At 43.8% G+C, this 12574-nt stretch overlaps 1 protein-coding gene across 5 annotated transcripts in view; it reads right to left on the bottom strand.

The window, feature by feature from the left end:
• Nucleotides 1–2148: 2148 nt before the first annotated feature.
• Nucleotides 2149–12574, bottom strand: part of LOC116968289 (inositol hexakisphosphate and diphosphoinositol-pentakisphosphate kinase 2-like) — a 142168-nt gene continuing 131742 nt past the window's right edge. For all 5 annotated transcript variants that reach the window (XM_033015010.1, XM_033015008.1, XM_033015007.1 and 2 more), the window contains 3 exons: nucleotides 8608–8745; nucleotides 6060–6188; nucleotides 2149–3843 (listed from right to left, as the gene is read on the bottom strand). In XM_033015010.1, the coding sequence (XP_032870901.1) occupies nucleotides 3536–3843; nucleotides 6060–6188; nucleotides 8608–8745 (575 nt within the window). In that variant the 3' untranslated portion in view covers nucleotides 2149–3535. The remainder of the gene's footprint in view (nucleotides 3844–6059; nucleotides 6189–8607; nucleotides 8746–12574) is intronic.

The following is a 12574-nucleotide window of genomic DNA, read 5'->3' on the forward strand; positions in this document are numbered from 1 at the left end:
CCCTTACTTTCCCTCTCCCCCCCCCCCCCAGTTCTCCCACCAGTCTTACTGTCGCCAACTACATTATATCTCTGTCCCGCCCACACCCCTGACATCAGTATGAGGAAGGGTCTCGACCCAAAACATCACTCATTCCTTCTCTCCAGAGATGCTGCTTGTCCCGCTGAGTTACTCCAACATTTTGTGTCTAGCCTACAAACTGTTATGTCTTTGGAGTGTGGGAGGAAATCAGAGCAACTGGAGAAAACCCACGCAGGTAACGGGAAGAACGTACAAACTCCATACAGATAGCGCCCATAGTCAGGATCAAACATGGGTCTCTGGCTGCAACTCTACCGCTATGCCACCATGCCGCCCAAACTTTCCTGTACTTAATTCAAACGTAAGATTAAACATATATATATATTGGTACAATGCTCGATGCAATGAAAACAAAATAGAAAAAAAATGCCACTAATTAAGCTGCAGGAAGCACCTATGCACCTCACAACTCTTTGACCTTGTGTTGTTATGCTTCCTGCTCTTGTAACAGCTACCTATCCGATTAGTTTACAAGCAGGCCCACCGTTCCCATCAGCTCAGCACACCACCAGGAAGCAACTTCACTAAAGTGCATTAGTGAAAGAGCAAGAGTGGTTCTGCCTGGTGCCCACACGTATGCACTGCCAACCACTAATAGTCTAGTTTCGAGATACAGCATGCAAACGGGCCCTGTGGCCCACCGAGTCCACGACAACCCGTTCACACTAGTTATCCCACTTTTGCATCCACTCCCTACACACTAGAGGCAATTTACAGAGGCCGATGAACCTACAAACCCACACGTTTTGGGAATGTGGGAGGAAGCCCACACAGTCACAGGGAGAACGTACAAACACCACACAGACTTGACCCGATGAAAGGATCGAACCCCGGGTCACTGGTGCGGTGAGACAGTAGCTCTACCAGTCGCCCTGGGTTACACCAACTTTACACATGCCCATTCAAGTTTCTCAGGCTGGGTTCAACAGCCTTTGGTTGCATTTTGAATTAGAATATTATTCAAAACCAAACCCCAATTCCTCTGTTGAAGAGCCTGCACCTCCACGTTGAATCTATACCGTGCACCACAGGGTCATAACAAGGGAGTTCACCATCATACACTCTCTGTTTACAAATAGAGCTGGAGTAACACAGGCCAGACAGCATCTCTGGAGAACATGGATGGATAGGCGACGTTTCAGGTCAGGACCCTTCTTCGAACTGAAGAACGGTCCTGACCCGAAAACGTCACCTATTTATGTTCTCATCTTAGTTACTCCAGCACTTAACATCTTTTTTTGGTAAACCAACATCTGCAGTTCCTTCTTCTTACAAACAAGCTTTCTGTGGCAATGAGAGGAGAGTATACTCTAGTCTAGAAGTGTTATGTGCAACTTCTTCCTCCCCAAAACCTATCCCCCATGAGATTATTTAAGTCATTGTAGACCTGACCCAAATTTGTATGCGGACATGTATCAAGATATATGCCATTTAAAAAAAGAAATCAGCATTGGGAAACTATCCTCTAAGAATTTCATCAGTCAGTGATTTTTTGACGTGTTTATGACAAAAACTCATCCTCGACTCTCAAAGGCAGAACACTGAGACCGATGAGCTTGCAGTATCGTGTTTGCCCGAGGGAGAACTTACAGCAGTGAGATTTTAGTGATAAAAAGAAATCCACTGAGCTACTGCGGTGGTAACATTGGTAACGCAGTCTCAGTGAGCATAATGGGCTGCATTGGAAGGTTCTGCTGGGTGTCCACTTGAACTGCGATGCTTTGAGTCGATGCCAAGAGGCCGGAGAGTCCAGGAGGAGGAGGAGGATTCACCTCCGGATAATGAGTAGTCTTATGAGCATGGAGATGGGCAGATGCCTCTACATTAGGACCATCGTGACAATCCAGGGAGCTTCAGCAGACTGTTTAACTGGGATAAACACCTGTCCTGCCTCGGTGTGTACCCACATGTACACTCACACACACACACACACACACACAACCGGGATACATAACCCTGGCCAAATTTTCTCGCCTAGAAAGACAGACGTTTACATAATGCATTCCAGGACCTCCAGATAGAGCACTTTCAAATCAAAATTAATGCATGGTAAGGTGACAAATATCATGATGATGATAACCAAATTATATTTTAGTGATGTTGGAAGTCTAAGAACACCAGGCATAGTTCCCTGGTTGCACTGAAAAAGAGTCACAGTTCCTTTATGTTCTGCTAACCAAAACAAAACTCATACCAACAGATGAGGCACTTAAAAATATTTATATCTCCCCTACAACTAGCACACAACTCACATTAAGATATGGATACCACGTTTTAAACATAAGTATATTGGCTTCTCCAATATATTTCAAAGATGCAGCTTCTTTGGAACAGTTAATTCACTACCTCGTGCAATGTGTTCAAAAGCAAGATGGAGACACAAGAGGCTGCAGATCTTGGAGCAAAATAGTCTTGCAGAAATGTTGGCTGTCCACAGGCACTGCCTGATCTTCTGCTCTTCTTCCATGGAAACTTTCCAGTGACCAGTCTACCTCGGAGACAGCTACTGGAGTCTATCTGACAAGTGCAGCGTCTTCTTTGTTCAAGGAAAAGAGTCTTTAGCTTAATAATATCCTGCTTCCCCAGCCTAGGGGCACTGAAGCTGAACCTCTACAGCCAAAGACTTTTGGGAGTCCATTCTATAAGCCACTAACAAACATATCACAGTTCCCTCTGTCAGAGTCCACATCCAGGTGGAACCTCCCCAATGACAATGCAGAAGCATCTTTACTGAATCAATTGCAACAGTTCCAAAAGAGACCTCATCACCACTTTCTCAAGAGCTTTGTTTCCTTCACCTTGGACACTCCATCATAAAAGTGATAAGAAATTCTCCCAACCTCTGCTTGGCCGAGATTATTCGAGGTGAGACCAAACATGGGCAAAAGCTCACAGGAGATCATACACCAGGGATGTTTTACACCCTTTAAAATCACATCTGAATAGGAAAGCAAAAAACTAGGAAAAGATCACATTCCCTCTCTGCTTCACTAACAATTGTAATGTCGCAAAGATGTGGGGCAGAGGAGAAGATTGGAATCTAAAATCTCAGCCATGTCCACCAGAATTATATTTCTATATTTACAAAATACCATCATTAAATAACCTTTTAAAATGTACAAACTGCATGGACAAAGAAGCAGCAGGTTTTCTGTACACAGTTATAGGGGTGAGACACGTACAAGATAATAACACACCATCCATTACATTTTTGGGGGTACTGTACCCCACTTGATCAATCACTTCTGGTGTATAAAGGTGCAAGGTGATTCCAGATCACCTTCCAAAAATGGGGGTGTTTAGCTCCTAACTTTTACAGTACTGCAATAATGCCAGGGACTATCCCCAGATGTTCCCTGGATGTATAAACTGTACAGCATCAGTCATTTTAACAACTGAAGTTCAAGAGAATGCCTCACGGCTTGTGGTGTGATGCAACAGAGCAAGCCACTGGTTAGGTTTCCACCAAACCTTCCACTGCCTGCTGCCCCTGCCCAGTCACGCTGGCCGATGCCTGTGGGCTGCTGTGATTCTGGTACGGCTGTTGACTTTGGGCGGCTTGCTGTGCCTGTCCGGTCAGCTGTAGATCCTTGTGACTGTGGCTTGGAGCTGCTAGTTGGGCGGACTGCTGCTGCTGCTGCTCCTCGCTGCTCTGCGGAGTGAGCGACGACTTGTCGCTGAAGCTAAAGCGGGGCGAGTTGTCGGAGGTATTGGGCGAGGACGGGCCAGCGCTCGACACGGTGCTCGAAGGCCCGCTGCTGTCTGCATTTAAAAAAATACAGGGGAATTAAAACAGGTGAAAATTATTCCCGCACAAGCACCAGTGAAAACCGCCTCTGCACTACTGCAGTGCATTGCAATACACAAGCTGTGCATTACAGGGATATCAACACATAGATTATCTGTCACAATCTGAACTGTGAAAATATACCCAGAGATACAATCACAGAATCTCTCTCTTCACCCTGTTGTTGTGTTGGAAGGGAACACTTTGAAGAAGGGTTTTGGCCCGAAACATTGCCCATCTCCTTCGCTCCATAGCTGCTGCTGCACCCGCTGAGTTTCTCCAGCATTTTTGTGTACCTTCGATTTTCCAGCATCTGCAGTTCCTTCTTAAACACTTTCAGCTGGCTAACAGGATACCAGTGATGAGAGATCTCTGTTTAATAGTGAGAACACTCTCAGCTGATGGATTAAGAGTATATTGATTTAACTGTGTTAATGATGTCTGATATGCTTTGCAAGGTCCAATGGACATTAAACCATTAATAACAGACTTTGGAAGGCTTATTCTACAAGATTGATGGGCTGTCTAATATTCAACAGTTTAGTTTAGAGATACAGTGCGGAAGCAGGCCCTTCAGCCCACCGAGTCCGCACCGATCAACAATCACCCATACACTAGTGCCATTCTATACACTAGGGACAATTTACAAAGCCAGCTAACCTACAAACCTGCACGTCTTTGGGATGTGGTAGGAAAGCGCAGCATACGGAAAAAACCTACGCGGTCACTGGGAGAACGTACATACTCTGCACAGACGGTCCCCTTAGTTAGGGTTGAGCCCAGGTCTCTAGTGCTGTAAGGCAGCAATTCTACCGCTGCACCACTATGCTGCCCTGTAAGGCTTTATGTGAATGCGCAGAAGGTAATGCCAGCTACAGCTGGAGTCTGGCAGTGTAGAACTCTTGATTAGCTTTCCCCAAACACTTAATGCTATTTGTGATCAGACATTTACACACTCAAGTCATTTAAATGGACGGGCATCTGTGTAAAGAGAGCACAAGGTAATGAGACAAAGAACTTGGTGTTTAAGAAGGAACTGCAGATGCTGGAAAATCGAAGGTACACAAAAATGCTGGAGAAACTCAGCGGGTGCAGCAGCATCTACGGAGCGAAGGAAATAGGCAACGTTTCGTCCCAAAACGTTGCCTATTTCCTTCGCTCCATAGATGCTGCTGCACCCGCTGAGTTTCTCCAGCATTTTTGTGTACCTAATGAGAAAAGAACTGTTTGAGACATGAATTGTGCCTAGCAGGTTCCCCGTTCCTTTATAACTTTACCCGAGAAGGATCTATCTGGCAATGATCCAATGATGGCTAGTGATCAGGGGACCACACATTTGGTGCACCGGTCTCAGACTAACATGCGACATCAGGTCTTGCATTCTCCCCTGTAATCTTGTCCCCTTTATAATCCTTGTGTTTTCTAATCTCAGTCAAACCTACTTGGGTCAAGGTTTCAGTCATCTCTTCCAATGATTCAATACAGCTTGGTGTCCAATCAAGGGCATGTTAAGTACCAACAAAGCTCGTCTCCTATCTATTATTAAACAAAAGTGCTTAAATGTCAAACAATTAGGGTAATAAAAGGAACACAAAGTGCTGGAGTAACTCAGCGGGTCAGGCAGCATCTCTGGAGAATATGGATAGGCGATGTTTCAGATCGGGACCCTTTGTCTGACAATTATTCATAGAAACATAGAAAATGGGTGTAGGAGGAGGCCATTCGGCCCTTCGAGCCAGCACCGCCATTCATTGTGATCATGGTGATCGCCCCCAATCAATAACCCGTGCCTGCCTTCTCCCCATATCCCTTGATTCCACCAGCCCCTGGAGTATCTAACTCTCTCTTAAATCCATCCAGTGAATTTGCCTCCACTGCCCTCCATTTTCTCTTTTTCTTCAGAAGGGTCCCGACCCGAAACGTCATCGCCGAAATGTTCTCAAGAAATGCTGCCTGACCCAGAGTTACTCCAGTACTCAGCACTTTTTGTAAACCAGCATCTGCAGTCGACAAGTTTTATTTAGGACATTTTATTTGGTTACAAGTCTTAAGCTCACATTTAAATCCACCTTAGATTTCATACTCTGGAACTTGATCTATCACCCACTTTTCTACATGCAAATACTGGCCTCTCAATATTGATGCAAATGACAAGTGAAACAATTATTTTTTTTTTTTAAATGTGACTTACACCAAGGAGGCTTCTCCGAGCGAGGACGTATGGAGAGTGAGGTAACTGAGGAGGGCAGGACCTGTTGTGGCATGTATGAATCCACCGCAGCCTGGCTATTTCCCATGGTCTCAAACATGGCTGAAAGCTCTGTCAAACAACAACAAGAACCATTACATAAACCCCAAACCATAGAACCACATTCTTTAACACTAACTTTATATTCCTGGCACATCCGGTGCTGGCGCGAAGGGCCGAATGGCCTACTCCTGCACCTATTGTCTATTATCTATCCAAGGAAGGTGACGGCTGGAGGTTTGCAGCGGCCTGGGGCTTGCCTGGATAATGCCCATAAGAACTAAAACACGGCCTGAACGTTGAAAATGGCGCCTCTTGCATGCGGACTCAGTAGACTATTTCAATTTCTTTTATATCTATTACTATTTCAACACACTTGCTAATCGAGGATGTGCTTAGGTATGGTAGTACTGTACTGGACTGTATGCAAGAAAAATATTTCACATTGATAAGTTTTAGGAGTAGAATTAGGCCATTCGCCCCATCGAGTCTACTCCGCCATTCAATCATGGCTGACCTATCTTTCCCTCTCAACCCCATTCTCACTATGTATTGGGATGGGAAGATTGCAACCTTCACGTGGTCCACCCGGTTTCGACTAATGCAATCAACCCGACGTGCACAAACAAGATCAAATAGAGCAAGTTGACCTGCAACTTTAGGCTGTGCATGCCATGCGCAAGAAGAAGGCAACAACCATGCATTTGCAAATGATGATAAATTGAACCATTGTGTAAGCAGAGTGAAGCAGACTCATCACACCAGCGAAAATAAGGCCACTCGCACAATCGTGATATCGTTTCAGCAGTAGTTGTAAATTTGGGGGTTCAAGGTCATGAAAGTGCAGTAAAATTGCAAGCTATCTCCATTTTCAGATCACAAATCTGGAAACGTGTGGCCTGTGTAGCTCCTGTGACCTAGTGTGCTGTCTTCCCCATTAGCACCACACTGGTTTACTTAAATCTTCCGCCACTCACCTGCGAAGTCACAGCGGGGAATCTGACAGAACGCCCTGAAACTACACAATGCTTTCATCGTTCTATATATTTATTAATCTTCTCTCAGTGGATGAACCTACACACAGATGTTGCCCTTGCAACATCTATTGTATCTCTCATCATTATGTCTCCTGCGTATGCAAGGCTAAAATCCATGCACTCAGTTCGATTACTCCTGGGGGTTCCTCCGGCTATTTTGCAGGCAAAATTATTCTCTTTGCAAAGAAAAACTAAATTTGGGAAACTCTGAAGGGTTTATCTTTCAGAGGTTGATATGTTTTACTGTCAGGAAACAGAAGGTGAATTAAATTATAGGTGGTGGAGGTGGAATATCAATGATACAAGCCTCTATCAGAAGACCGCAAAATTGAATGAAGGGGAATTAACAGCAGGCATGTCGGCCAGGCAAGAGTGTCCCTTGTCACCAGCACACGTTGATGGAATATTCAACACCGATAGCTTCAGACAAAATATAGGATCTGCGCCTCATGGGAAATGTGTGCTTAACTTTGTTTTGAGCTCTGCACTGAGGTCATAGATGTCAGCAAATGCCAGCGGTGGGGTGGGACAGTGAATAGAAAATTCTCCTGCTCTAAGCTTTCAGTAAGCCTTACTCATCTTCATCGCCCATCGAGCACTCCCCTCTCAGATCGGAAGAAAAGATGCAGCGTACATTTCTTTACTTCAGCCCTCCTCAGAATTTGCGGGTTTGTAGGTTAATTGGCCCCTAATGTGGATGGGGAAGCAGGATAACATAGAACTAGGGTGATCGATGGTCAGGGTGGACACGGTGGGCCAAAGGGCCTATTTCCAAGCTGCATCTCCAAATTAAAATTAAACATGCCCTATCCAACCCGAGAGAAGAAATCTGATGAAGGGTCCCCACCCTAACCATGCTCTTCAGAGATGCTGCCTGACCCACTGAGTTACTCCAACACTTTCGGTCCTTCAGGGAAGAAACCCACTGACTGCCCCAGCCTTGCCCATGAGCCATCTTGCAGGGGCCATGTTGGCTGACTTTGCTGAATACTAGCTCAGATGCATGGGCTGTTGTGACATGGTGTGCTGTAGAACCGTGCTTGACATTACAAGCTCAATTTATAGACACCAGACAAAGACAATAGGTACAGGAGTAGGCCATTCGGCCCTTCGAGCCAGCACCGCCATTCAATATGATCATGGCTGATCATCCCCAATCAGTACCCCGTTCCGGCCTTAGTTCTCCCCATATCCCCTGACACCACTATTTTTAAGAGCCCTATCTAGCTCTCTCTTGAAAGTATCCAGAGAACCGGCCTCCACCGCCCTCTGAGGCAGAGAATTCCACAGACTCACAACTCTCTGTGAGAAAAAGTGTTTCCTCGTCTCCGTTCTAAATGGTTTACCCCTTATTCTTAAACTGTGTTTGTCCCCTGGTTCCGGATTTGCTGGGATGCGTCCAGGTTAACGCATCCCAAAATGGTATCAGCTTCAGGTGAAGTGTCACCTTTTACCTTTTGTTGCTCTGTCGTGGGATTTTCCACAAATTTCTGAGATGGATGATAGGAACTCGTTCACCTGCTTCAGAGAGAGTGAATTATGGAGTGTTTCAAGAGGGTAGATGGAAGGAACCATGGAGCATCCTTCAAAACCTAATAAAAATGAGACAAAATATGGAAAATTAACATTACACATTTGAACAGATCCAAATGCTCCCCAATGAAAGATAATGATATGAACTCACAATAAAATGACCTTTCTACCAACAATGTAATTGTTTTTTTGGTATGAAAAAGCATTCACCATGCCAAACCAAACCAAGCCGGGCAAATGCAACTGAAACACAAAATAAGGATTCAAATAGAATTTGCTGGTCAGAATATCGAGGGGTCCACAACACTCCTGGTATGGAGCTAAATTTATATCATGAATGGAAGAGTGGGTGGGTAGTGCTGATTAAATTCTCACAACTTTTCAAGAGTTAGATTTAGCTCTTAAGGTTAAAGGAATCAAGGGATATGGGGAAAAAAAAAAAATCAGGAACGGGGTACTGATTTTGGATGATCAGCCATGATCACATTGAATGGCGACACTGGCTCGAAGGTTGGAATAGCCTACTCATGCACCTATTCTCTATGTTTCTATGTTAACTGTACACATTGGCGGTCAAAGATAGATCATTGATAGGTATCTGTTAAACCAACAACCCTGACATTGCATAATGGGATTTGAAATGCACACAACACCAACACATTCCCCACCTCTACTACAATATCTTTCTATCTTTCTACCCTTCTACCCCTCTACCCTCCTACCCCTCTACCCATCCTCTATCCATCTATCCAAGAATCTATCATCTATCCATCTATCAATCAATCATATATCCATCAATCATCCATCCATCCATATCTATCTATTTATATCTATCTATATCTATATCTATAAAAATCCCACACATTAAAATAAAATGAGTAGCTGGTGAATCATCAGATTCAGGTGTCAGAAAGACTCAGTATGTAATTAAACAATCCGTTAGCAACAAGGAGCAGGAATCCTAATGCTCAGCATGCAATCAAGAAAATTAGTACACAGATGAAAATAACTGACCTACTGGGCACAAGATGACTGGAATAGTTGACATTTAAAATTGTCTGCAATAATATAGAATGTTGCACCTACCCAGTATTTAGGTCAGTCAGCCTCTAACAGGAAAGTAGTAAGCGAGACACATGTAAGAGTGGGTGAGGGACTGCATGCATCCTCCACACACTAACCTGTTATTCCTCTTTCAGAACGACATACCTGCCCAGTAACTTAGAATAGCACAGCATCCATGCTGAATATGATGCCAAGTTAAATTAAGTTAGACAAGCTGAGTTACTCCAGCATTTCATACTCTACCTTCGATTTATAGCAGCAACTACAGTTCTTTCTAACACATCTTAAACTGATTTACTCTGCCTAAAAGTGATCCATATCATCCCCCCCCCTTTCCATGTGCCTGTCTAAAGATTTGTTAAACCCCACGCTTGTATCTCTGCCACCACCACCCCTGGCAGCGTGTTGCAGGCAACCACTCCATTGGATAAAAACTTTGCCTCACACATTTCCTTCAAAGTTGATGGTTTCTTTATGTTTACTCTCCAGCCCTGCACCTCTTGGCTTCGAGATGACGATCTTATGCCATGCGCTGAAGAGCCAATTTATAAACAAATGGGACGGAGGCGGTCTTTCTACATTACATGTGTAGATTCACAACGAGCCAACACAAGACACATTCCCTTTTAAAGGTCACATAATTAGTATTGAACGCAAACAGAAGAGCGGTATAAAACATGCCTATGGAAGGATCCTGCTAATAAATCGCATTAAGTTTAACAAGGAACAATATTGAGACTGCAAATACATTGCCACGAAATATTATGAAAACAAAGTAGCTCATTGTTGAAGGCTGTAATCTTGATGCAGAGGGTGAAGAGAAGGACACATTCGTCAATATTCTGGAAAGGGTGTGTTGCCTCTAGAACTTTATCCACGAGGAAGAGCAGATGGAAGTTGGTTTGGGAAAATAGTCCAAAACCTGAAATATTTTATCATGTCGAACAAGAATTATATGGGTGTGAATCGTTAGGAATTAGGCACATTCCCTTTCCTTCTTGCTTAGCCTTACCTCTTTTAGATTCCTTACTTATTTTCTTTTTTTAAGGCCCCCCCCTTTTCTGTGGGGCCTTTTTTCTCTTCTTTTCTTTTCACATTTTCAAGCACGCAGTCTACTTAGCCATTATCATTCACTTAACGCCAACTACTGCGGACTACACTCCACTACTATCCTCACTCTTTTCTTCTTTCTCTTTTTCCTTTTCTCTTTTTCTATTATAGGTTAAAGTTTTTTTTTAAAGTTGTGCAAGAAATGTAGTATGTTGCATATTATGATTAAGATGTATGTACATTGCTTCTAATAAAATTTAAAAAAAAAGAATTATATTTTGTCTGGAACAAGTGTGAGAGAATCAGCAAATTCTAAATTGGCAAAAGTATTTAATATCAAAATCGGCTAAATGTAACAGTTTTCCAAAAACCCATATTTAATCTGTTGCTAATCTCTCCCTCCCCTTCCCTTCCAACGGACTCCTTTAAAGCACTTCTGCATGACTGGCAGCTCCAAACACTTCATATCAACACTCCACATGCAAGACGCCAAGACTCCTTTTAGTAAGTTGCACAAGGTTCCAGAAATCGAGACAGGCTTGTCAGTGGTGAGAAGGTGCCAAGACAGAGATGCTGCCTTTCACTTCAAACTGGCTCTGCCTGGGACTTCAGTTGGGCTTTTAACCCTCTCCCCAGTATTATTTAAAGAAGAGTTCTCCCTGGTGCCTGGCCAATAAATCGAATCGCAATGAACATTGAATAAACAGATGCGAGTCAGAGTCATACAACATGGAAACAGGCACTTCAGCCAACCCATCCGTCAATCAAAATGCCCCAATTAAACTGTTCCCCTTTGCCTACCCTTGGCTCATATCACCTGATCCTTTCCTATCCTATCCATGACCATGTCCAATTGTATTTTAAATATTGTTATTGTACCTTCATCAACTACTTCATCTGGTAGCTAGTTGCTTATATCCACCACCTTGTTCCTACTAAATATTTCCCTTCTCAGCTTAAACCTATAGCCTCTGGTTCTTGATTCCCAAGATCTGTGTATTTTCCCCAGCCATTACTGCATGATTTTATACACCTCTATATATAATCTCCCTTCAGTCTCCTGTGCTCCAAAGATCCAGCCTGCCTAACTTGTCCCCCTAGCTCAAGCCCCTGGGTCCTGACAACATCCTTGTAAATGTACTCTGCACTCTTCCCAGCTTGTTAACCTGAAGAGGTTGATTTAATTTAATTTAAAGCTTTGGGCAAACGATACAACGCAAGGCAAAATCCCATCAGCAAACAAGTAGTTATGACCTGCAGAAACAAAACTGCAGATGTTGGTTTACTCAACGGGTCAGGCAGCATCGTTGAGTAAACAGAGAGGTGACGTTTCGGGTCGGGACCCTTCTTCAGACGGTTTGTGATTTGGAGGTGGGGGGAGCAGGAAGAGAGGAGGGGGCAGGTTCTGCAGCTCGTTGCTTTTAAGGATGATGAAAAGATGCTCAATCTATCATGTCTTTGGAGCACAATTTGCAGCGCGTTGGAGAAAGTGGGGAAATGAGGCTGGCATGATTGCTCCATCAATGAGACAAATGGAGTCTTGCTGTGTTGTAATGACTACAATTGGCACAGCTGTCCATGAGAGCTTCCCATGCATAACCTGACCACCTCCTATGACATTGACTGTACATTGAAAGAATGTCAGTGGCTCCAAAATGCTTTGGAAATTCTGTGATTGCAAAAGGTTTATTTTTATTCTTGTTAATGCCGTGGCTAACTGGAGCCTCTTTTTATAATCCTACATATAACCAATTTACTGAGCATGACAATTGT

The sequence above is a fragment of the Amblyraja radiata genome, chromosome X, assembly GCF_010909765.2.
Source record: "Amblyraja radiata isolate CabotCenter1 chromosome X, sAmbRad1.1.pri, whole genome shotgun sequence".
Classification (NCBI taxonomy): Eukaryota; Metazoa; Chordata; class Chondrichthyes; order Rajiformes; family Rajidae; genus Amblyraja; species Amblyraja radiata.